The sequence below is a fragment of the Natator depressus genome, chromosome 2 (genome assembly GCF_965152275.1).
Source record: "Natator depressus isolate rNatDep1 chromosome 2, rNatDep2.hap1, whole genome shotgun sequence".
Lineage (NCBI taxonomy): Eukaryota > Metazoa > Chordata > Testudines > Cheloniidae > Natator > Natator depressus.
In genome coordinates this window covers 171208266-171234851 of record NC_134235.1, presented here as the reverse complement: position 1 = coordinate 171234851, position 26586 = coordinate 171208266, and the positions used below count along the sequence as shown (strand labels likewise).

The window sequence follows — 26586 nt, the reverse complement described above, 5'->3', positions numbered from 1 at the left end:
GTTTCCTGGAGATGCAGCCTCCATCCTCCATGGAGATTGTTAAGTGGTTATCTCCCCGACTTGCTCGGCTAATGGATTTGTTTACCTTTCATGTAAATGTCCTTTTCGTTATGTTTGGTCACACCTTGCTTAATTTACATTGGAAACAGTCAAGCTGGAGAAACAACATTCCTTTGTCTAGAACAGGCTGGGTTTAGGCAGTGTCTGCCACGTACATTTTAGGAACACACTGCAATCACCCATACAGACAACACAATAATATTAATGACCAGCATGTTACCATTTTGCATATACCTTGCACAACACCTTTTAGATACAGATTATGATAACAGCAAGTTGGGGCAATGAGTATGTCAGGTGTAATGAGAGTTATGTACTGTGCGCCCACTTCCAGTTGGCAGTGAGGGGCTTCCTGGGTCACAGTAATTTTGATAGTATGGGCCAAATTTGAAAAGGCCATCCCTCCCTTCTGCATGCAGATCTTGTGCCCATAAAATTTTCATCCACATTTTTGCACCTGGAATTGAACTACAAGTGCAAAGCTGAGTGCTTGCGTCACTAAATGCTTGATTGCAGGTGCAAGTCATATGGGGAGAAACACAAGCACTCAGACTTGCGCCCGCACTTCACTTGGTGCACATAAAAAAATGGGTGTGTATTTAGTTAAACTTGTGCCTGCAACACGGGCAGTCAATACTCAGCCCTTCTGAAAATTCACACCTATAGCAGAGTTGCCACTTAATTATGTCTATTATTACATCTAACACCTCTTCTCCTCCTTCTCCTGTGTTTGCATTCCATTACTGGCTAGTCTTTATTAGCAGGAAATAGCCTGCATGACCTATGGTTCAATTCCTTTTATGTCTCCTGGAAGAGGAAAGCCTATTCAGAGTGAATATTTTTTTAAAAAGCGTAGATTAAATAGCTTTGTTAAATATTTACTTTCTTTTTCCTTTAAAATCACTATAAGTCATAACCAAACATACTTCACGTGATATATAACCACTTTTGCACTCGTTTGTATTGCAATTTTTATGATTCAGTTTAACTGAACTCCTTCTAATAGTTAATTGAGATGAAAATGGTATATGATTTGTGTTCTATTACTACTTATATTGTAATATTAATTTGGATACATATTTACAGTAGACTTACAGTATTACTGTTATGTATATACAGTACTACTATGGTTACTTACATAATAAAATATTAAATTAATAATAATGCTGCCAGGAATCACTCACATAAATGGTGGCTGGATTTGATTTAATATGCCTTTTCTTTCCTTTTTTTTAAATAAAAACCATCACCTGTGGCATGTGCCTTTTTAATGTGTCATTATATATATATTGTTTGGCTGTGGAGAGAGGAAAAAACGTAGAATTTGGTACCAACTTTTTAGTTTAAAGGAAAATCCACAGGGATGTGTGAGTGGCCACAAATAAAGGTGCATTGTCATATCCTCAGGTGAAATAAATCGGTTTAACTCCATCGAAATCAGGAGAGCTATATCACAAAGTCTTTTTCCACAGTCTTAAGTGGACAGAATGATACGGTGTAATTATAGATAGAAAAGTGACTAACAACATTATATTATGTAGTTCTGTATTCATTCTCTTGATGACTTCCACATCAGATTTGTAAGTCAAAAACTGATTTTGGTTTAAAAGCATCAGCGCTGCAAACTGAACCTAGAGCCCAAAACCTCATGTGTGTTCTTCCCACTCTAAATTCATTAACAGTAAGAAAGGTTCCACAGTCAGAACTTAGCTGACAATATTGGACCAGATCTTCAGCTGATGTAAGCTAGTGGGGTGACATTGATTTATTGAAGTAAATGGAGCTATGCCAGTTTATACCAGCTAAGGATGTGGCCCAGAATTTGGAACATACAATGTAGAAAGTCATCCAGCTCTCATTCCTGTAGCTGTATTTGTCCTGCAGTGCTAACCTCAAGGGAAAATTTTGTCATTCATGTGAGTAGATATGACTCAAAGATGCAAAAAGAGTGGGTGTCATTTTTACATAGTCACTTGGATGACCACAACCTCACTTTAAGATTAAAAAGAAGTCGAGCAATATGGTGGAGTGGGCTTTGATGGTACTGGCAGAGGAAATAAGAATGACACTATTTGTGTTGTATTTCCTGTTATGTGTACTAGTCAATTATTTTGCTTTTATTTTCAGAAATTAGGAGAGAAGGGTCCCTTTCTCCAGTGAATTCTCAAAAAATCACCTTGCTGCTACAGTCTCCAGCTGTAAAGTTCATCACCAACCCCGAGTTCTTCACTGTGCTGCACGCAAACTATGTAAGCGCCAATATCTCACCGTCTCTCACTCCTGCCTTCTGGGTCAAAAGGAAGAGCTCTGGACCTCTTTTAAGAGTGCACAGTGGGTATGTCTACACTGCAATGTAAGCCCAGGGTTCAAACTCAGGCTCCAGCCTAACCCCTTTTCCATTTACATACAAATCGCACTAACCCAGGGCCCAAGGTGGTGGAGGGTTAAGCCTGAGTCGAGCCAGGACCCAGGGTTCAAGCCCTATTGCTTTGCAGTGTAGACACAGCCACATTGGACTCATTCTCTGGGAATCCACCAAAAGTATTCCACAATTCCATAGGCCAACTTTCTTTGTCCTCTTGACAGTCAAGTTTGCTGAACAGTTAAGTTTTCCTACACTGCACCATGAACAAAGGGACAGAGTGGCCACACTTTCAGAGAGTGCTAGGAAGTATGGCGTATGTGTGGTTGGACTCAGACCCACATAATGCAGTGAAAATCCTGGAACCCCATGTTGGGTCCCAGGGTTCAACAATTCCTAACCTAGGGTTATAGATGAGTGTAGACACTCAAGCCCAAGGTCTGCTAACTGGAGTTCTACTAACCCTGGGGTTACATTGCACTGTAGACATACCCAGTGAATCCTTAATTCCCTGACTCAGAACTCGATTGTCCTTTATGGGGAAAAAGACCAGGTTGGATGTAGCATGCTCACACTACCCCCTAGGGAACTCTTGATGGGATTCTGCCTCAGAGAGGAATTCCCTGGCACCTCACAGGCCTGCCCCCACTACTTGTTCCCTCTCAGAAAGTGCAGCATACTCCCCATGCATCTGGCCAGTTCTACTGCCTGGTGCAGAGGGAACTGGGGTCATAGCCCTGCCTCCTCCCCACCCATTTTGCATCCTTCTGCTTAAGGTGTCCAAAAACCTCTACTGGATCCCTCTTCTCATGGCCTTGCACAGAAGCTGGAAGGCTTCTTGCGTCCTCTGCAATTTTTACAGTCAAGCAGCTGGGCACAACCTAGCACTCAGTGAGCAATTACAGACTAGGAATGATGCAGCTCTATTGGATAAAATAAGAACTGAACCTACATCTAACCCAAACCAAACTTCTCAAAGGTTCAGAAATGCACAGATAACTTCTCTTTCCCATTGTTGGAATGGGACTTCACTTCCTGCTTGCAACTGGGAATGAAAACTGACATGTAGTGAAAAAGGTTTAATTTCAGGCCAACTAGGAGCAGGAAGTCTGCAAAATCTCCCTGGGAGAACCTGTTCTCTAGAGATTTGGATAATATTTGGTAAGATAAACATCATAACATCCCTTCTGAACCTTTTGAGGTTAATCCGTTACTAATGCTAATGGGTCTTCTCTCAAAAGGAACTGAAAGATTTTAAGCTATCTTGAAACAAGTCTTAGTTGGTACAAGGGACAGCTCACAAGATGCTGAGTCCCAACTTCGTCACAAAAGTGACTAATGCCTACATTTCGTTTACAAAGCTGTCTTTGATATTGGAGCCAGAATAGCCTATCAACACAGTCATACAAATTCCATTTGTGTAAAAATAGCATACTACATAACTTTAGGCTTAAAGCCATTAAAACATTTTAACCACAAACTCCGATTAAAATTTAGAAGTGTTAATTATGCCAGTGAAATTTGAGTTGGAAAATATTATCCAGCAGTTAAAACTAAAATGGACACACTCTTGTTTAACACATTTTATGTCCCTGAAGGGATAAAACTATGTGAAATTCTGGGTTTCCCTAGTGCTGCTAAGTGATACTGAAATGGTCAGTTGTAGCAGATCATGATATAACATCTGCTGTGCAGTATGCTAGCACCTCAGATATTTGCATTCAGAAAACTTTCTTAGGTTGTAACATCTTCAGGGCAGAGACCATATCTACCTCTATGTTTGCACAGCACTTAATGCAATAGAGCTTGTAGCAGGGTGGACTCACCAGCACAGGCACCTCCCGCTGGTCATCCTGGAGCACCCCTTGCAGGCTGGTGTCCCGCTTGCTTGCAGGCCCCCGTATCCCTCCTGGACCCTGGTGCTCCTCTACATCAGGGTTCTCCCCCTGCAGTCTCCCCCACAGTCTGGGTCTCCCCTCCCCAGGGAATCCCCACCCTCTATCCCCACCTTGCCTCAGCAGCTACTGCCAGTCTTCATCTAGCCCCCACACACTGGGACAGACTGCAGTCTGTACCACACATCATCGGCAGGGAGGCTTTGGACCTGCTGCCTTTGCCTAGCATTGGGCTGCCCCTCTGCAATCCCAGTACCTGCTTTAGGCCATCAGCAAGGCCTGCAGGCTGGGGTTTTTCCAGCCTGGAGCTCCCCAGCTCCTCTGGCCTTTCCCCAGCCCTGCTTCACTCTAGGTACCCTAGTGAGCTCCCACACAGCTAAGCCTATCTCTCTCCACAGCTAGAGAGAGACTGCCTGAGTGCCTGGCTCACAGCCTTTTATAAGGCCAGGCGTGGCCCCAGCTATGGCTGCCTGCCCCATCAGCCTCGCTTTTGGCTTCCCCGGGGCAGCCCTGTCCCCCGGGCTGTTTTAACCCTGTTAGGACTGGAGCGGGTGACCACCCCGCTACAGAGCTCCTACCCTGTTTTGGGCTTCTGGACGCTGCTGTAATATAAATATTAAATAATAAAAATAACAGTTAAAAATGCATTTAAATGCACAGAAGGAAAGAAATTCAAAGTTACTGGGTCAGATTCTTCCCTTGTTTACATCTATTAATGATATTGGAGTCAGCGAGGGGCCTTCAGTGAGCCAGTGTGGCCCCAAAAGAAGGTTGCATAGACAGGGAGTGGCATGACCGAAGCAGCCTGAGGATGTACTAAGGGTAGCCCATTCCTTCAGTAACTTCCATGGGAGCCCCCAGCAGAAATTAATGCTGCTCTCCCTGATGAAGCCCCTTAAAGAGGGCAGGTTGCGGTAACATCGCCTGCTCTCCTTTTGGGAGCATCCTCCCTGGAGTGAAGAGTTGCAGGGTGCAACAAAGAGTTGTCGGTACATGAGTAATTTACACGTCCCTGTGCCATCTCAGATTAACGTGACTCATTTGGGGCCCTGATCCTGCAGTGAGATATGTACAGACAAACCCAACTGTAGGATCAGGGCTTGTCCATGTTTCTGTGAGATACAAATAATCAGTACTGAACATGTTGGCTTGAATGGTGACACAAATACATTTTTACGAATGTTTTCACATCTGTATGGTATCATAAGAACCTAAGAATGGCCATACTGGGTCAGACCAAAGGTCCATCTAGCCCAGTATCCTGTCTACCGACAGTGGCCAATGCCAGGTGCCCCAGGGGAATAAACAGAACAGGTAATCATCAAGTGATCTATCCCCTGTTGCCCATTCCCAGCTTCTGACAAACAGAGGTTAGGGACACCATCCCTGCCCATCCTGGCTAATAGCCATTGATGGACCTATCCTCCATGAACTTATCCAGTTCTTTTTTGAACCCTGTGATAGTCTACATTCACACAAACAGTACATCTCTCTGAATGTGTGATCAGTGAAATAAACATAACTGCATGTATTTCAAATGTGTGATACCCCAGAAATATGCACACTTACCCTTGTATATCTAGCAGTTTGGTACCGTTAACTACTGTGAATAGAGGTATGGAATTTTCACATTTCCAGGTGGCAATTGGTTATTTCTATGTGTTCACTTAGAACCTAATCCAAAGCCCATTGAAATCGATGGAAAGATTGCTGTTGATTTCAGTGGGATTTGTATCAGGCCTTAAGGTTGTATGTCATATCTGCTAGCCAAACGCATTTTTGAAACACTGGAACTGATTTCCTTATCCTGATTTCCTTATCCTAGAGTGCCTATCGAGTCTTCACCAACAGCACCTGCTTGAAGCACATGATTCTAAAGATCCGCAGAGATGCTCGGAATTTTGAGCGCTATCAGCACAACAGGGACCTGGTAAATTTTATCAACATGTTTGCTGACACCCAACTGGAACTTCCACGGGGTTGGGAGATCAAAACAGATCAACAGGGCAAGGTGAGAGCATCAACACAATTAATCACTGGGTGAATTTCCCCGTCCTGCCGATCTCACACGAGGCTAGATGATCGTGAAAGGTTTCTTGTGAACTTAAAATTTGTGACTATCTGGTTTGTATATCAGTGAGCACACAGAATTATTCCTGACAATAAAAACCTTTGTCTTAGGTTTAGCCCCTAGAAATGTCATTCTCTATGCTATCTTCTGTCATCACACAAGGACACTAAGAAGTGTGGTCTGATTCGTGCTAGCATCCAGTATTGTATAATGCTATACCAGGCATTGTTAATCTTGCATCAGCCCCCGCCCCCCTCCGTCCCACACACACACACACACACACACTAATCAAACACTATATTTATAATATTTGACTTAATAATGCTGACTAGAAACACTCTGTCTGAATACCTCTGCCTCATACTTTGGGAGAGTTCAGATTTAGCGCCACGTCTCAGCTGCATGAACTGATTCTGCTCTTACTTTCAGCAGTTTGCAGCACTGTGACTCCACTGATTTCAGAAGAGTTATATCTGATTTATGCCAGTGTAACTGAGAGGAGAAATGGGCCCTGTGACTCCAGACTCAATAATGGGACTAACCAAAACATAGTCCAAACACCCACAAATGAGGTTGCATGTGGTATGAAGGCAGAACTTTCCCCTAGATTTCCAGGTGCAAGGCTAAGGAGTTAACAGAGTAAGGCTTGATTTTGAGGGGCTGAGTTGAAGCTCATTAGAAGTTGCGAGCACTCAGCCTTTCTTGTCGTCAGGCCCCTCATGTCTAGCTGTTGGTTGTCCATTTAAAAAGAAGTGATGCTGAAATCTAATGGTCAAGTCCTGAGTGACACTGAGCACCATCAACACCCACTAACTTGCTGGTAATTAAGGGTGCCAGCACCTGGCAGGAGGCACTCAGCACCTTGTAGAATCAGGCCCATAGAGCATAATCAGTATGCTCACAACTAGAGTTGTGCATTGCACCTAAAAATGAGGGACAAGCTCCAAAAGGGAACTGGCTAGTTTTAAATTACGGTGATACCAGTTTGAATCAATTTCAAGGAATTTGGCAAATTAGTATGGTAGAAATGAGTTACTGTAGTAACACAAGGTATATTGGACTAATAACTCATTAAGCTGTAAATTGTGAACGATCATGATTGCAAAATGTGGCACATATGATACGCACTATTCCCTGCTCAGTTTGTGTGCTGCTTTCTCATCCCTCAACTCTTTCACCATGTTAGCTTTCTGCTTATGAATGTACAGTATTCTTTTTATTACAGTCCTTCTTTGTTGACCACAACAGCCGTGCTACCACTTTCATCGATCCCAGGATCCCACTTCAAAATGGCCGTCTCCCTAATCATCTGACTCACAGGCAGCATCTCCAGCGACTTCGCAGCTACAGTGCTGGAGAGGTAACTATAGCATTAAGACCCCTTCCTAAATATATGGTATATCTGCTAGGGAAGTGGTTCTGAACTGGGGGTACACAGAGATCTTCCAGGGGGTACATCAACTCATCTAGATCTTTATCTAGTTGTACAACAGGCTACATAAAAAGCATTAGCAAAATCAGTACAAACTAAAATTTCATACAGACGATGACTTGTTTATACTGCTCTCTATACTACTCACTGAAATGTAAGTACAATATTTATATTCCAATTGATTCATTTTACAATGATGTGGTAAAAATGAGAAAGTAAGCAATTTTTCAAGTGTGCTGTGACACTTCTGTATTTTTATGTCTGATTTTGTAAGCAAGTAGTTTTTAAGGGAGCTGAAACTTGGGGTACACAAGACAAATCAGGCTCCTGAAAGGAGTACAGTAGTCTGGAAAGGTTGAATCATAGAATCATAGAATATCAGGGTTGGAAGGGACCTCTGGAGGTCATCTAGTCCAACCCCCTGCCCAGAGCAGGACCAATCCCAACTAAATCATCTCAGCCAGGGCTTTGTCAAGCCTGACCTTAAAAACTTCTAAGGAAGGGGATTCCACCACCTCCCTAGGTAACGCATTCCAGTGTTTCACCACCCTCCTAGTGAAAAAGTTTTTCCTAATATCCAACCTAAATCTCCCCCACTGCAACTTGAGACCATTACTCCTTGTCCTGTCATCCACTATCACTGAGAATAGTCTAGATCCATCCTCTTTGGATCCACCTTTCAGGTAGTTAAAAGCAGCTATCAAATCCCCCCTCATTCTTCTCTTCCATAGACTAAACATTCCCAGTTCCCTCAGCCTCTCCTCATAAGTCATGTGTTCCAGACCCCTAATAATTTTTGTTGCCCTTCACTGGACTCTCTCCAGTTTCTCCACATCCTTCTTGTAGTGTGGAGCCCAAAACTGGACACAGTACTCCAGATGAGGCCTCACCAATGTCGAATAGAGGGGAACGATCACGTCCCTCGATCTGCTGCCAATGCCCCTACTTATACACCCCAAAATGCCATTGGCCTTCTTGGCAACAAGGGCACACTGTTGACTCATATCCAGCTTCTCGTCCACTGTCACCCCTAGGTCCTTCTCTGCAGAACTGCTGCCTAGCAATTCGGTCCCTAGTCTGTAGCGGTGTATTGGATTCTTCCATCCTAAGTGCAGGACTCTGCACTTGTCCTTGTTGAACCTCATCAGATTTCTTTTGGCCCAGTCTTCCAATTTGTCTAGGTCCCTCTGTATCCTATCCCTACCCTCCAGCGTATCTACCTCTCCTCCCAGTGAGCTGTAGCTCACGAAAGCTTATGCTCAAATAAATTGGTTAGTCTCTAAGGTGCCACAAGTACTCCTTTTCTTTTTGCGAATACAGACTAACATGGCTGTTACTCTGAAACCTCCCAGTTTAGTGTCATCCGCAAACTTGCTGAGGGTGCAATCCACACCATCCTCTAGATCATTAATGAAGATATTGAACAAAACTGGCCCCAGGACCGACCCTTGGGGCACTCCGCTAGATACCGGCTGCCAACTAGACATGGAGCCATTGATCACTACCCATTGAGCCCGACAATCTAGCCAACTTTCTACCCACCTTGTAGTGCATCCATCCAGCCCATACTTCTTTAATTTGCTGACAAGAATACTGTGGGAGACCTTGTCAAAAGCTTTGCTAAAGTCGAGGAATAACACGTCCACTGCTTTCCCTTCATCCACAGAACCAGTTATCTCATCATAGAAGGCAATTAGATTAGTCAGGCATGACTTGCCCTTGGTGAATCCATGCTGACTGTTCCTGATCACTTTCCTCTCGTCTAAGTGCTTCAGAATTGATTCCTTGAGGACATGTTCCATGATTTTTCTGGGGACTGAGGTGAGGCTGACCGGCCTGTAGTTCCCAGGATCCTCCTTCTTCCCTTTTTTAAAGATTGGCACTACATTAGCCTTTTTCCAGTCTTCCGGGACTTCCCCCGATCGCCTTGAGTTTTCAAAGATAACGGCCAACGGCTCTGCAATCACATCCGCCAATTCCTTTAGCACTCTCGGATGCAACACATCCAGCCCCATGGACTTGTGCACGTCCAGTTTTTCTAAATAGTCCCAAACCACTTCTTCCTTCACAGAGGGCTGGCCACTTCCTCCCCATGCTGTGCTGCCCAGTGCAGTAGTCTGGGAGCTGACCTTGTTTGTGAAGACAGAGGCAAAAAAAGCATTGAGTACATTAGCTTTTTCCACATCCTCTGTCACTAGGTTGCCTCCCTCATTCAGTAAGGGGCCCACACTTTCCTTGGCTTTCTTCTTGTTGCCAACTTACCTGAAGAAACCCTTCTTGTTACTCTTAACATCCCTCGCTAGCTGCAACTTCAGGTGTGATTTAGCCTTCCTGATTTCATTCCTACATGCCCGAGCAATATTTATATACTCATCCCTGGTCATTTGTCCAATCTTCCACTTCTTGTAAGCCTCTTTTTTGTGTTTAAGATCAGCGAGGATTTCACTGTTAAGCCAAGCTGGTCGCCTGCCATATTTACTATTCTTTCTGCACATCGGGATGGTTTGTCCCTGTAACCACAATAAGGATTCTTTAAAATACAGCCAGCTCTCCTGGACTCCTTTCCCCATCATGTTATTCTCCCAGAGGATCCTGCCCATCAGTTCCCAGAGGGAGTCAAAGCCTGCTTTTCTGAAGTCCAGGGTCCGTATTCTGCTGCTCTCCTTTCTTCCTTGTGTCAGGATCCTGAACTCGACCATCTCATGGTCACTGCCTCCCGGGTTCCCATCCACTTTTGCTTCCCCTACTAATTCTTCCCGGTTTGTGAGCAGCAGATCAAGAAGAGCTCTGCCCCTAGTTGGTTCCTCCAGCACTTGCACCAGGAAATTGTCCCCTACAGTTTCCAAAAACTTCCTGGATTGTCTGTGCACCGCTGTATTGCTCTCCCAGCAGATATCAGGATGATTGAAGTCGCCCATGAGAACCAGGGCGTGTGATCTAGTAGCTTCTGCGAGTTGCCGGAAGAAAGCCTCGTCCACCTCATCCCCCTGGTCCGGTGGTCTATAGCAGACTCCCACCACGACATCACCCTTGTTGCTCATGCTTCTAAACTTAATCCAGAGACTCTCAGGTTTTTCTGCAGTTTCATACTTGAGCTCTGAGCAGTCATACTGCTCCCTTACATACAGTGCAACTCCCCCACCTTTTCTGGCCTCCCTGTCCTTCCTGAACAGTTTATACCCATCCATGACAGTACTCCAGTCATGCGAGCTATCTCACCAAGTCTCTGTTATTCCAATCACATCATAATTCCCTGACTTTGCCAGGACTTCCAGTTCTCCCTGCTTGTTTCCCAGGCTTTGTGCATTTGTATATAGGCACTTGAGATAACCCGCTGATCGCCCCTTGTTCTCAGTATGAGGCAGGAGCCCTGTGCTAGGGCACATGATGGTTCTTATTTTTAGCTTTTGACAAGCAGATGCAGCTTAAAAGCATTTGGAATTTCACCCCAGTAATCCCATTTGGCCAAAGAAAAATCTAAACCCTCATATACTGTTCTCCTCCCAGCTCCTTAATCTTAGTTTCCCTGAACCCTGAGTTCTCCTTTTCTCCTCTCAACTCTTCATGCTATCAGCCCTATATCTGCCACTTCCTTGACACTGACTCTGCTGACCCACTCATTCATGAATTTGTCACTTCATGCCTTGAACATTGAAACTCATTTCCCATGGCCTCCCAAAGTCACTTGTATCCAAATTCCAGTCTGTTCAGAATGCTACTACACACCTATATATTCAACCTGTATACCCAGCAGTACATCACCCTCAAGATGAAAACCTCCTTTGCCTTTGAATCTGCTACGGACTCACTCACCATGTGTTCAAAGCCCTTTGTGGCCATGCTCCCAACTACCTCCGTGATATCATCTCTTCCTATACTCTCAGCTGCTCTCTTTGCTCTGCCAATTATGGCTTCTTTCCATCCCCCTACCCACATACTGTCCTTTCTCAGAGAACGATCCTGTGCTTCCACTGTCTCAGCTACTGTATATAGTTCAGTCTGTTCACTTCCGTCTGGCATGTATTGGGCCTGATCCTCCACTGGGATAAATTGGAATAGCTCCATCTTCAGGAGAAGATGACAGCCATTCACCACTAATGACAGCCATTCACCACTCTTCATATATTGCTTTCCTATACTCAGACACCTTCTTATTGTAACATCCATCACTGTAACTTGGCTGTGTTCTGAGGTACCTGTAGGACATCCACAAAATGAAGTGACACTTGACTGTGCAAGAGGAAGACTTGGGGGAAAAGAGAAGTACAATAAAGGCAAAGAAAGCTTGAGGTCACATGATGCTGCCCTTCCGTTGACAGCAGATGCATTTGGGATAGTGAAACAGAATGCAGACATGAGAGGAATAACAGCACCATTCTATCTGACACCTGTCTTTTGCACACTTTAAAATATCCCTTATATCTGAAGGGTTTTAACAGATGGTTTTGTGACTTTTTATCTTTCAAAAGATAGTGGCTTCATATTTCTTTCTTGCTAGAGTATTTATCGAATGACCTGTCAATAGCAGACTGTAGACATTTGACCCTCTCTAATGCAAATCAACCAAATTGATAAGACAATGGAAATAGATTTTGAAGGAAGACTCAGTGTTTGAGGTTCTGGCCCAGGCTTTAATAAAATCAAGGCATCCAATACAATTATGGCGTGACAGTTCAGCAGCTCACTGTGACACTAGTATCTGATAAGATATTCTCCCTATCATGTGTAGTAATGTGTGCTGAGGTGTGTTTCCATGCTGTTAGATTACTGATGATAGGCTTTATGATACTGAAATCATTTCAAATGATCTTTTCTCTGTTGCATGGAGATAACATTCCCCACTGCACAGTGTGGAGGGGATGACGGGAGCATAAATGCCACTCCAGGCCCAAATGATCGTGGAGGCAGGGATGCTAAAGCACCAGCATTTCTCTCCCACCTGCAGAACTGCACATGGTAGAGGCTTTTGAGGGTTGTGGGGGTGGAGAGGAGGAGGAACAAGTTGGGAGTGGATCACAGCCAAGGGAACAGCTGTTGTATTCATCATCCTCTCCCAGAAAACCAGCAGGAAAATTCCTAGGGGAGTTGATATTGACCCTATCAATGTTAACTCCAGCAGGATCATGCTGTGCCACCCAGCCCCCTTGGAGAGGCTGTTTTGGACTAGTGCGTGGGACTGGAGGCAACAACATCACTGCTTCTGGGATATCAGTACTGGCAGGGGGGAGAGAGCACTGGAGGGTTGTGTGAATTTTCCCATCGTGGGTGAAGAACAACATTTTTCTCAAATGTTCACATAAATTTGTTAATGAATTTGCTTCTGTCATGCCTACTACCCTGACTTAGCAATCAATTTCTGCCAGCACCATAGCACTGAATTTTACTGTTTGCACTGTTGTTGTAGCCGTGTTGGTGCCAGGATATTAGAGAGACAAACTGGGTGAGATAATATCTTTAATGGGACCAACTTCTTTTGGTGAAAGAGACAAGCTTTTGAGCAACACAGAGCTGAAGTAAACCTGACCTGAAGAAGAGGTCTGTGTCACTCGAAAGCTTGTCTCTTTCCCCAGCAGAAAATGGTCCAATAAAAGATATTCCCTCACCCACCTTCTAGCTATAATTGAATTTTGCTGCCACAGCTGGTTCACAAAAAGCAAATCTGAAAGTTGTGCACACAGTAATCCATGCCAGTAGAAGCATTTGCCCTGGAAATGCTTCCACATTCATCCAATCAGGGAACAGAAACAATGGCATATAACTTACTTGCCAAACCTAACAAACACGTGCAGCTCATATATCAAGGACTGGCAGAGAACTGTGCGCTATAAATTCATAAAGTTGTTTAAGAAAAAGAGAGAGAGAAAAAAAAACAGATGAAACAGTCTAATACTGTTAAATAATGAGAATACTGTTGAATAATTAACACACTTGAGGAAATTGCAAACTACTCTTAGGTCCTGATGCCCAGTGGAAAGACTCCCATTGACTTTTGTGGGCTTTGGGTCAGGCTCTTAAAGCCCACCCTTTACAGAGCAGAAGACTCTAGCACCAAAACAAATTTACGAAGACCAAAAGGTTTCATACCACGATAGCTATTGTTAATATGAATGGGATATGTTTTTGTCCTATAAATCATGCCCATGGGGAAATCCCAGAGACTCACTTAGGTTTGAGAGAGAGAGGAAAAACATGTCAAAACACGCTTCCCTCTGGCCACTTGCCAGCTGCTTGAAGTTCCTCTGGCTCCTCTGCTGAGCAGCAAGGAGAGCCCTCTAAACAGCAGGAGAGAAGCAAACTGGAGATTTTAAAGATCTGTCAGCATCAATTAAATAAATCAACTGTTTCTCATCCTCCTCCTCAACTTAATGAAGGGCAATTATGGTCTTTGCACTGAGAGTAAAGGATAGGGATATAATTAATGCCAGTCAGCGTGACTTTATGGAAAATAGATCTTGTCAAACAGTTCTGATTTCGTTCTTTGATGTGATTAGACGTTTGATAAATGTAACTGCATAGAGGTAATACACTTAGAATTTTGTAAGGCATTTGACTTCGTACCACACAACATTCTGATTAAAATATTAGCGCTATACAATATCAATAAAACACACATAACATGGATTAAGAACTGGCTAAAAATGACAGATCTCAAAAAGTAGTTGTCTGTGGAGAATCATCATTGAATGGAGGAAGGATGTTCTACTGGGCCTCCTTGGGGATCAGTACTAGGCCCACGGCTGTTCAACATTTTCATCAGTGATGTGGAAGTAAATATAAAATCACTGCTGATAAAACATGTGGATAACACAAAGATTGACAGAGTGGTATATAATGATGAGGACTGGGTAGTCCTACAGAACGATCAGGATCACATAGCAAACTGGGTCCATTCAAGCAAAATGCATTTTAATGCAGCCAAATGGAAAGTTATACAACTAGGAACAAGGAGTGCAGGCCATACCTACAGAATGGGGGACTATATCTAAAAATACAGTGACTCTGAAAAGGGATTTAGGGTGATAGTGGAAAAGCAACTGAACATGAGCTCCCAGTGCGATGCTTTGGCAAAGAGGGCTAAGTTGATCCTCAGATGTATAAGCAGGGGAGTAGTGAGTGGGAAGGGGATTTTACTTCTGTATTTGATGCTGCTGAGACAGATACTGGTGTACAGTTCAGGTGTCTATATTTTTTAAAGGATTTTGAAAAACTGGAAATGATGCAGAAAAGAGCCACAAAAGTTATTTGCGAGCTGGAGAAAATGCCTTCCAGTAAAAGGTTTAACAGCCTGCAAGGTTCAGTATGGTTGCCCTTGAATCAACACCTCACATTTTAACATCTCAAATGTATTTCTAAATTAAGCCTCCCTTATGAGATTGGAATATACAAATATGACTTCCTGATTAAGTCAGCTTTCTTCACCTTCACATGTAAAAAACATTCTCTGGAAAAAGTAGAGATAATAATTGTACAGCTTTTATTGATGGGCCACTATTGTTTCTAAGCTCTTCTATACAAAGCCGTACCACAACTGCCAACCGACAGACCTTTCCAAAATGCACTTTCTTCTTTAATCTGTGCCTCATATTTCATATAAAAACATATTGTGAATATTCTAGAACACCTTCCTATTCCTATTCCACTCCACAAAATTGATTTACTCAAAAATTGTTCACTCCTATTCCTGTTTTTCCATTGCAATGAAGTATCTTCCTAAATTAAAGAACCCTATAAAGGCTTTTGATGTCCATTTTTAAGTTTCTTGATCTTCAGTAGCATTATGTAGTTTGTCCTGTAAAATTTCTACAATTTTGGGTGCAAGGGCATCCATTTCCCCCTTTCTGCAGAGCTAAAAGGTCAAGGCTAATCCCAGCTACCCTTTAAAAAACTTAATAGGCCAGATACTCAGCTAGTGTAAACTGAAGTTTTATTGAAGTCAACAGCTAAAGACTAGAGGACAATCTATGTCTAGAATCCTGCTACACCTCCAGAAATCAAAACAGATCAGTAGCAATGGTGAAGTGTCACCATTCTCTCCAGTTGGCTTCCCTTCTGGAATGGCCACTGCCATTGTATGGTGACAGGGCATACTAGATCTTATAAACTTACCTTAAAAAGAACAGGTAGGAATTTGAGCCAAAACCAGTGGCCACGCATGGTGGAGAGGCACTGGAGGGAGTAGCTGGATTTTGCCAGCTATTATTTTGTGAAATATGGCCTTAGTCATGCTTTTGATGTCAGTGTTTGTTATCAGCTTGTCTATACTGGCAGCTTTCTTCAACAGTTGGAAAAAATCCAGGGCAAAGCATAGCTGATAATCACTGTCAACAGTGGGTCATTTTCCTGATGTAGACAAGGCCCAAACCAGGGAAAGTGTTGGACACGTACTGCTTCTGTTTGGATAAACAGAAGCCATGCATACGCATGCCTCTTACATAAATTCTTGTTAAGTTACTCATATTCATATTCATACTCATATTCATATTCTGGGGAATATTACCCCTTTCTGTTCTGATATATCTTTTCCTCACGTTATTACAACAATAATTTCCATCCCAGTGTGCCAAATGAATATTTTAGGGCCAAATTAAACAAAAGTGTCCTTAATTTTTTACTCAAAAAATTGCACAAATAGCTGTTTCTACCTGAATGTGGCATTTGCATATGCAAATGTAATAATGGAATGCAAAGGCCTGTTCTACACTTAAAAAATTTGACTTGCATAGCAAGGTTGATTAGGGATGTGACTTTTTATTAATACTGTTATGCCTGTAAAAGATGCAGTTATACTGATATAAGGCACTTTATAAGGCACTTGTAGTTTATATTTCATTGTCAGACTGGAATAAGTTATACACCTCTATGAGCACATTTATACCAGTATAACTGCATTGACACTGGGGAAGGGAGGAATTGCTGCTCTAACTATGCTGGCATAGCTAAAGAGATAAAATTGTATAGTGTAGACAAGGACATAGTGTGCATCCCTTTGCAAACCCAGAATTATATGCCTCTTTGAAGCTGAACAAAAACTTGACCATCAGAGTGCAAAGCCATTCCTTTTTCATGAAAACTTGTGCCTAAATTATTTCTATGGTATTAATATGCATGTTGTTGATTCCATGTGTAATTTCTCTAGACTGGGACTATGAAGCATATATCACAGCTTTAGAATATGATGTTGAAAACTCTGACCAATAACAGTAAAAAAAAAAAAATATATCCCTAAACTGAGTCAGTCAATCTCATGATTTTGGATTAAAGTCGCAGAAGTAAAAAGACATAATAAAATTTTGTATTGACTAATATGTAGCTAAATGTCTAGTTACAACATTTTTCTTTCCTTCTCTCATTCTAGGCATCAGAAGTCTCTCGGAATAGAGGTGTTTCTCTGTTGACCAGACCAGGCAACAGCCTAGTAACAGCAATTCGAAACCAGCACCATCATGAGTCATTACCTCTGGGTAAGTAGGGCTTATTTTTTCTTTCTAGTGGGGCTCCTCGGGAACTGGTTTAAGACCATTCAACAGTCATATCCCTTATCTAGCTCTCTACCAACTCTTCCTTAATGAGGAGCCAGGGAATATTATATTGATGGTGACCATATTGTATTACTGTGTGCTTTATTCTGTATGCTGTATTATCACGATTTGATGAGTAATTTTCAGTAGCACAGTTGTCATCATCTCCAAAAGTGTCACTTGTTGCTAGAGTAAAGAAAAGCCTCTGTGGTCTTTATCTATTCCAGCTTACAATGACAAGATTGTTGCATTTCTACGCCAACCAAACATTTTTGAGATGCTGCAGGAGCGTCAGCCAAGCTTGGCCAGGAACCATGCACTCAGGTATTGATCTGTTTCAAGTTACTGTAAACAGTCTCTTTAATCCTGTCCCCTACTGGCTTTGGAGCCAGCAGATAGGGTGTTCCGTGGGGCCTGGAAAGAAAGAAATCCTCTCCCTCTAGGCCACAGGGTCGTTGTTATACCACTCCATGGCCATTGCTGCAGCCAGGAAGTAGGAATTCATGATGCTGGTGCTTCTGCACCACATGCTCTGTAAGGGCACTGGCTGTAGATCTGTATAGCAGTGGATCCACTGGCCTCACTCCCACTTCTCCTTACCTGGCCCTACCATTCAAACTCTGCTACAGGGACATCCAAGGAGCTATCTTGGAGTGTGGAGTCCTTTGCATGGACTTCTCATATTAAATTCTAACCCACAGCAGAGGAGAAGGGGGAGCAGGATTGACCCCATAATGCTTATAAAATCAACTGTCAAATAACTCTACGTTTTGTCATTCACATTAATATAGAGCAATAAGAACAAAAGGTCAGTGGGGAAGTCAATGGGACCTAGGCTTCAAAGACACTTAGGTGCTTTGAAAATTTCACCTTTTCTGTGCACAGTATAAATGTGTAGACCTAGGTCCTTCACTATGGATGGGGAGCGTACAGTACAGCTCAGCATTTCCCCAATCTTGAACCTGCTCTTACTATGATGGTCCCCATCGTAAACTACCAACATATCAGACAGCAGCTGCCAGTGGCTCCCAGGAGCCCAGAACAGCCCCTGAGATCAGTGGGACACAGGGAAGTCCAGCCACTCCCCCTTTGCATGAATCACATCTCCAAAGAGAGTAGGGATCCTCTAAGGGTATGTCTAGACTGCAATTAAAAACCCATGGCTGGCCCATGCCAGTTGACTTGGGCTTGCGGGGCTCAGGCTGTGGGCCTGTTTCACTGCAGTGTAGACTTCTTGGCTAGGGCTGCAGCCTGAGGTCTAGGATCTTCTGATCTCGCAGCGTCCTAGAGCCTGCAGGAGTCCCCAGTCCTGAGGTGAACCTGTTACCCCAAACAATGGATTTTGGGATGTCTCTATAATAATCTGCCTATCAGCCCCATAGTCTGTTCTTCACAAGGTGTGAATTTCCGGGGTTGTTAAGGAAACACTAAAGGACATGGATATAACCTTCCAATAAAGTGATTGACACAGGCAGTATATCTTCCAAAACAAAGTGTCTTTTTATTCAAGGAACAAAAATCCCTAATATAGTCTAATCTAAACATTCTAAATAAGACACAATCCCTTATTGTGAATTAAAAGAGCATTCAAACTAAAATATCTTAGAATCATTTAAACTGTATGCTAAGCGCTTTGCTACAAATGGCCAGTTTGTAACAAATTTCTGACCGCAGTTTTTAAATTATACTTTAAGTTTTACGTAAGTAAAATACAATTAAAACATACACACACACTTCAAGCATACACATATTAAGTACTATGCTACACTAAAAATTATATTTAAAAACTGGCAGGCTTACTTTATAAATTCTTTGGTATTCTTCTTTAGTCACTATTGCTGCTCAGCTCTTCTACTGTTGCAGTTTATTCTCAGTCAACTCCTGTGATGGGTTGTCACCCTTGGGGTGCAGTCTGCAAGCCGTGGGAACCTCTGTGGGCTCTAAAACCCCCAAGCTGCGCAGGCCTCTTTCACACTGCTTTGTTGGAGATTCAGGCAGCCTCACCAGAACCTGTTATCACCCAACATGACAGCAGGTGGCTGACGGCAGGTCCCACTGAGTTACCTGAGTGCTTTACCTAAGCCACTCAAGGACATACAGCCAATTTCTCAGCTCCCCCACTTTGCACCCCTGCTGGAATATAAACCCAGAATTATACCATTTTACACTGCACGGGGATCTGTACAATGTAAGCTCATTAATATAGTTTTCCTTCCCCTCGATGTATGAAAGATATGCACAACAAGCTTGTGTTAACCAAGCTGAGACTTTCTCCCCAACACTTCACTCAAAATACACTAAAAAGAAAAGGAGTACTTGTGGCACCTTAGAGACTAACCAATTTATTTGAGCATAAGCTTTCGTGTATATAATGTCTTCTGCAGTTTCCACAGTATGCATCCGATGAAGTGAGCTGTAACTCACAAAAGCTTATGCTCAAATAAATTGGTTAGTCTCTAAGGTGCCACAAGTACTCCTTTTCTTTTTGCGAATACAGACTAACCCAGCTGTTACTCTGAAACCTGTCAAAATACACTGGTTAAGATAAAGCATAAAGCAAGTTTATTAACTACAGAAATAGATTTTAAGTGATTATATGTGATAGCAAACAGATCAAAGCAGATTACCTCGCAAATAAACAAAAATGCAAACTACCCTAATATACTCATTAGGATTTGAATTAGCAATTTCTCACCCTGACTGATGATACAAGCAGTCCGCCAAGTTTCCATACATAGGCTAGAAATCCCTTTAGCCTGGGACCAGCACTTCCTCCAGTTCAATCTTTGCTCCTCAGGTGTTTCCAGGAGTTCTCATTGGTGGGGAGAGAGGCCCCAAGATGATGTCACTCCCTGCCTTATATAGCTTTTCCATATATCGGGAAGCCTTTGTTCCAAACTCAGTTCCCAGTCCAGTTTGTGGAAAAATACAGGTACCAAAATGGAGTTATGTGGTCTGGTCACATGCCCTTGCATGCCTTGCTGAGTCATAGAAGCCATTACTTACAGGCTGGCTGAAACGTTTCCAGGAAGGCTCACCAAGTGGGGGATAAGCTTCTCCTAAGGCCTGTTTCCCCTAATGGCCCATTTCCCTGAATAGACCTTTCACAACTAGCTGTCTAGACAGGAAGCATTTTGCCTAGTGGGTGTCACCCACTTGTAACTACATTTGAAATACAGATACATAGTCAATATTCATAACTTCAGATACAAAAATGATACATGCATTTGAATAGGATAATCATATTAAGCCAGGGGTTCGCAACCTTTCAGAAGTGGTGTGCCGAGTCTTCATTTATTCACTTTAATTTAAGGTTTCACATGCCAGTAATACATTTTAATGTTTTAGAAGATCTCTCTCCCTATAAAAGTCTATATATTATATAACTAAACTATTGTTGTATTGTAAATTAAACAAGGTTTTCAAAATGTTTAAGAAGCTTCATTTAAAATTAAAATGTTTATCATCTTCTGCCTCGGGTCCGCTCAGCCTGCTGCTGGTCTGGGGTTCTGTTCACCTAGGCCAGCAGCGGGCTTAGTGGGGCCTGTGGCTGGGACCCTGGCTGGCAAAGGGCCGGCAGCCAGAACCCCAGACCGGCAGCGGGCTGTGCGGGGCCGGCGGCTGGGACCTCAGACCAGCAGTGGGCTGAGCGGCTCAGCCCCATGCCACTCAGCCCGCTGCCGGTCTGGGGTTCAGTCCGTCGACTCCTGCCAGCCGGGATTCCGGCTGCTGGACCCACTCAGCCTGCTGCCGGTCTGGGGTCCCAGCCCTGCCCACATACAGTAGGTGCCTACCTTCTCCCTGGTTCTGGCCCATTCTCTTCCTCTCTCTCTGCACTGAGTTGAGGGTGGGAGTGCACTGAGCACAGGGCTGGGGGTTGGGGTGTAGGGTCTGGCTAGGAGCTAGAATGAGAGAGGGTGCTCAGGGTTGGGGCAGGAGGTTTGGGTGTGGAGAGCTTACCTGGTCAGTTCCCTTTTGGTGGGAGGGGTGCAGGTGGGAATGTGGGGGGAGGGGGATGCAGGATCTCCCGTTTGGTGCTCGGGGAGGGGGGTGGATATGTGGGGGGTGCAAGAGTCAGGATGTGGGGGGTGCATGCGGTGTGGGGGGCTGGGTATGTGGGGGGGTGCCAGAGTCAGGGCTGGGGTCATGGGGGGGGGGAAGGAGTCAAGCAGAGGTCTGGGTGTGCGTGAGGGGGGTACAGGGCTCAGGGCAGGGGCCTGGGGGTGTGCGGGGCTGCAGGGCTCAGGGCAGAGGGCTGAGTGTGTGTGAGGGGGGTCAGGGCAGAGGGCTGGGGGTGTGGGCTGAAATCGTGGGGTGCTCACAGCAGGGGGATGGAGGGGGTATGCCCCACTTCCACCACCCCCCTTCTCCAAGGCCTTGCCCCCGCTTCTTCTCTGCTTCCGCCGGGAGCAGCAAGCACACTGCCCCTGCTCCTCCCCCACACCCTCGCAAGGGCCAACAGCTGATCGGCCGGCAGGGAGGGACGGAGAGGAGGAGGAGGGGTAGGAACCCAGCACACTGGGGGAGGGGAGCCAGCAGGACCAAGCTTCTGTCCCCTGCACCTGTGGGAGGGGGCGGGGGCGGAGAAGAGCGGGCCCAGCCACATGCCATTAAAAATGGGCTCGCGTGCCGTCTTTGGCACGCGTGCCATAGGTTGCCGACCCCTGTTTTAAGCAAATCATAACTACTCCAATGTCACTTCACAAGACATATCTTGAACCAGATGCATCATAATTACGTTATAATCATTTCAAAATCATACTCCTGTGAAGAATCTGAGGTGCAGTGTCACAGCTCCCTTCCTGTGTTCACAGCTCACTCCCAGCAGCTTCTCTGTCCTTTGTGCGTTAGTTATTTTGTTTCAGTGTTGCCGATATTGTGGCTGCTGCTGAAGCTGCTGTCTGTGCTGTTGTAAGTGCTTTTCTTCATCAGAGCTCTCCTCAGAACTCTAAGCTGTCTTCCAGCTGCTCTTCTTCCTGATTTCCAATCTCTTCATCTAACTTCTTCTGATTACTGCCTTCCTCCTGACTGACTAACTGCCTGCCGGCACTGCTTTTTTATATTGTTCTAACACACATTACCTCATCTTCAGCTACCAGAAGAAACAGCCCCAAACTGGCCCAGGTTAGTTCTCCCATCTCTTTCATTCTGCACATGCTCACTGTTGCTGTTTACCTCAGAGTTATGATTCTGCCGACCCCAACACCTGCTTGACTCTTTGCCAGGGTGCTGTCTTAGCTCTCCTGGATTCTCTGCCAATTAACCGAACTTTCACCCTGTCTCAATATTGAGCGTGCTCAGGGTCTGCAGCATCCATCTGACGATGGAGTGACTCTTTCTTATTCAGAATAGAGATCAGGTGGACAAAGTGGAGGTGGAGAAATTCTGAACAAACATTTCATGGCCAGTTACTCTGGATGTAGAACCACAATCCACCAACTGTGAAGTGCCCAGGAAGATCTGGGCCACATACCATCCCTGCACTCTGTGGCAAGGTACCTTCTTGGTCTCACAGCCTCAGTTGTTTTTAGCCTTGGTGAGACGGGCTTGGGTAAAACAGTCCTTCTTGGCTGCACAGGGGCAGTCCATTCCTTCTCTCAGCCAGTCTTTTGGGCTACATTTCTCTCTAAGCAGAGTGAATGCAGCTTCCCCTCCTGGTGAGGCTTGCTGTCTTGCTGCTCCTAGCCTACTGGCAGCTTGACCTCGACCTCGACCTCGACCTCGACTCCTACTCCTACTCCTACTCCTACTCTCTCTCTCTCTCTCCTCTCCCAACAGGGGAGGGTTTAAAAAAGGTCTCAGGCAGCCCTTAGCTGGAATCACCTGATCCTAATTGACCTCAGGTAACTCCCTCTCAGCGGATCCTAATTGATCTCTGGTAACCCCTTCTCAGCTGAACCGGATTGACCTGGAGTCACCCCTCCCCAGTTGATAGGGAGGAGGGCCTTTTAACCTTCTGGGACTGTTTTCTTACCCCCCGCCCCTTGCAGCTGTCCCTCCTGAGTTTATCACAACACCAAAAGATACATTTACCATCTAAGAATGAACTTAAATGAGCTAGAGAATGGGCAGCACCAAAAAGGCATTTAGTACCTCTTTGCTTCAGTCTTTACTAAAAGAGTTAATTTTTACCAGATACTCAATACAATTAATATTGACAACAAGGGAGAAAGAACCAAGCCACGATAGGGAAAGAATAGTTAAAATAATATTTAGATAAGTTAGATGTATTCAAGCCAGCAGGGCTTGATGAAGTTCCCTCTAGGGTTCTTAAGGAAGTAGCTGAAGTAATCTTGGAACCATTAGCAATTGTCTCTGAGAACTCATGGAGAATGGGGTGACTCCTGGATGGGGGCACTAAGCGGGGAAGCACAGTTGTGCATGGGGAGCCATAATTTGTACTTCAGCAATCATTGAATATATTTGTAATTTCGTGGGTGCTTTATTCATTAAAAACACAAAACTATTGCAAAACTTTTTCATGTTCATATTCATCACGTCATTCCTTTTGCTTCTCTAAAGAAACAGAAGAGTGTTTTCTCTATACTCTAATTCACTTCTTTTCCTTGTTCTTTTTTATAGTTTACCTGTTGGCCTCCTCGTTTCATGTTCTACATTTCAGATATATTTTCTCTAGAAAAATAGTCAAATCCTTGTTAACAGGATGTAAAAAATGAAGAGGTGCCCGAGTTACAATGGTCACCACTGAAGAGTCAGCATTTGCTAATGGAGTCCATATAGTTATAGTTATTTTCCACAGGTACCCAAGTATAGGGAAGAACTCTGGTATCTGTGGACACACATTTACAACTCAATGGCCACTATATTTATGCCTCAATGGCAAAAACTCTATAGATCAGATATCTCTGCTTACAATGACCATCTTATTCTTCAGAGGTCTTGGGTGAAATACTGGCTCCACTGAGGACAATGGCAATTTCCCATTGACTTCAGTGGCACCAGAATTTCACCCCTTAACTCTAATAGTAGTGCCATGGCTAGAGAAGCCCTATATTTTACAGAAATATAGGAACATTATTTACTAAATTGCACTCCCGTCTTCACTTCTTTTCTCTGAGAACTTAATAATGTGTTTAAAATTCTTTCCAAAGTAATTAAACCATTTGATACCATCAAGGTATTTCACCTGTTCCTTTCATCTTATATAAAAGTGGTGAAATGAAAAAGAAACAGAATGATAATCTTTTGGGGCTAGATCCTCATTTGGTGTAAATCAGCTTCTATCCATTGACTTTTATGGAGTGATGCAATTTATACTAGTTGAGGATCTGGCCCAAGGATTCAATAAATGCCACACTGTGACCAGCATAACAAAACAGAGAACATCCATGTTTTCCCATTGAGATTTCTCTCTGACAATTTTGCTGGCCTTGCTGACTGATCATTTACCTAAGAAGATCAGACAAAGAGTTCTTTGGGTGTAAAGGATTAGAAATGCCTCCAGGAGGAATGAAATGCTAATAGATTGAGGGAGAGAATGAAAAATGCCTCCAGTATTTAAGATGTACATTTTTGTAATTGAGAATTTTTATCATCGCCATCAAATTATTATAGACTTTTTTCACTTCTGTAATTTGAGTTCTTATCCCTTACAGAACAGGAAATGCTTTTATCTCTTTTTCAGCAGAGAACAAAATTGACTAATGATGGGGACTAGACAGCTTTGTGGATATGTAATGAGATTTGTAACAGGATACTGAGCCTTTCACCTCTAGGTCACTGCTTTGTTTCCACCTTTGGTCAGTAGTGGCCCAAAGCTACTATCTGATGGCTGTTCATCAACTTTTGTGGAACGGGCTTGTGGATCTTAGACAAGTTCCCAGCAGACAAGTGTTCATTTCATACAGGGCTTGATCCTGCAAGGCACCTAGCATTCTGGCTCCAGTGCAGCAAAGTATTCAAACACACGTATAGCTGTGGGCACGAGTAGTCCCATTTGACTTAATATTGGAATGAATGATGTCCCACTGGACAATTCACATGCTTAAAGATTGCTTGATCAGATTGCTTGACAGAATCCTTTGCACATTGCAGGACTGAGCCTCAAACAACCACCCCTATTGGCACTAATTTACACCCACGTTTGTATTCCCAGCAGAGACCCCGGGGATTAAATGGTCATGAAGAATGATTTATTCTTTTTCTCCTTGAAGTAGTCTTTTTATATTTGCCTTGAGGCATAAGAATGGCCCTACTGGGTCAGACCAAAGGTCCATCTAGCCCAGTATCCTGTCTTCCAACAGTGGCCAATGCCAGGTGCCCCAGAGGGAATTAACAGAAAAGGTAATCATCAAGTGATCCATTCTTTGTTGCCCATTCCCAGCTTCTGGCAAATAGAGGCTAGGGACACCATCCCTGCCCATCATGGTTAATAGCCATTGATGGACCTATCCTCCATGAATTTATCTAGTTTTTTTTTAACCCTGTTATAGTTTTGGCCTTTACAACATCCTCTGGCAAGGAGTACCACAGGTTGACTGCGTTCTGTGAAGAAATACTTCCTTTTGTTTGTTTTAAACCTGCTGCCTATTAATTTCATTAGTTGACCCCTGGTTCTCGTGTTATGAGAAGGAGTAAATAAAAACTTCCGTATTTACTTTCTCCACACCAGTCATGATTTTATAAACCTCTATCATCTTCCCCATTAGTCATCTCTTTTCCAAGCTGAAAAGTCCTAGTCTTATTAATCTCTCCTCATATGGCAGCCGCTCCATACCCCTAATAATTTTTGTTGCCCTTTTCTGAACCTTTTCCATTTCCAATATATCTTTTTTGAGATTGGACAACCACATTTGCACACAGTATTCAAGATGTAGGTGTACCATAGATTTATATAGAGGCAATATGATATTTTCTGTCCTATTATCTATCCCTTTCTTAATGATTCCCAATGTTATGTTCGCTTTTTTGATTGCGGCTGCACATTGAGTGGATGTTTTCAAAGAACTATCCACAATGACTCTAAGATCTCTTTCTTGAGTGGTAACAGCTAATTTAGACCCCATCATTTTATATGTATAGTTGGGATTATGTTTTCCAATGTGCATTACTTTGCATTTATCAACATTGAATTTCATCTGCCATTTTGTTTCCCAGTCACCCAGTTTTGAGAGATCCTTTTGTAGCTCTTCGCAGTCTGCCTGGGACTTAACTGTCTTGAGTAGTTTTGTATCATCTGCAAATTTTGCCACCTCACTGCTTACCCCTTTTTCCAGAGGCACATTGGT

General features: G+C 43.6%; 1 protein-coding gene across 9 annotated transcripts in view; it reads left to right on the top strand.

Moving 5' to 3' along the window:
• HECW1 (HECT, C2 and WW domain containing E3 ubiquitin protein ligase 1) overlaps positions 1 to 26586 on the top strand; it is a 348636-nt gene that overhangs the window by 260658 nt on the left and 61392 nt on the right. For all 9 annotated transcript variants that reach the window (XM_074945295.1, XM_074945292.1, XM_074945293.1 and 6 more), the window contains 5 exons: positions 2188 to 2309; positions 6143 to 6328; positions 7614 to 7748; positions 17176 to 17281; positions 17566 to 17662. In XM_074945295.1, coding sequence (XP_074801396.1) covers positions 2188 to 2309; positions 6143 to 6328; positions 7614 to 7748; positions 17176 to 17281; positions 17566 to 17662 — 646 coding nt within the window. The remainder of the gene's footprint in view (positions 1 to 2187; positions 2310 to 6142; positions 6329 to 7613; positions 7749 to 17175; positions 17282 to 17565; positions 17663 to 26586) is intronic.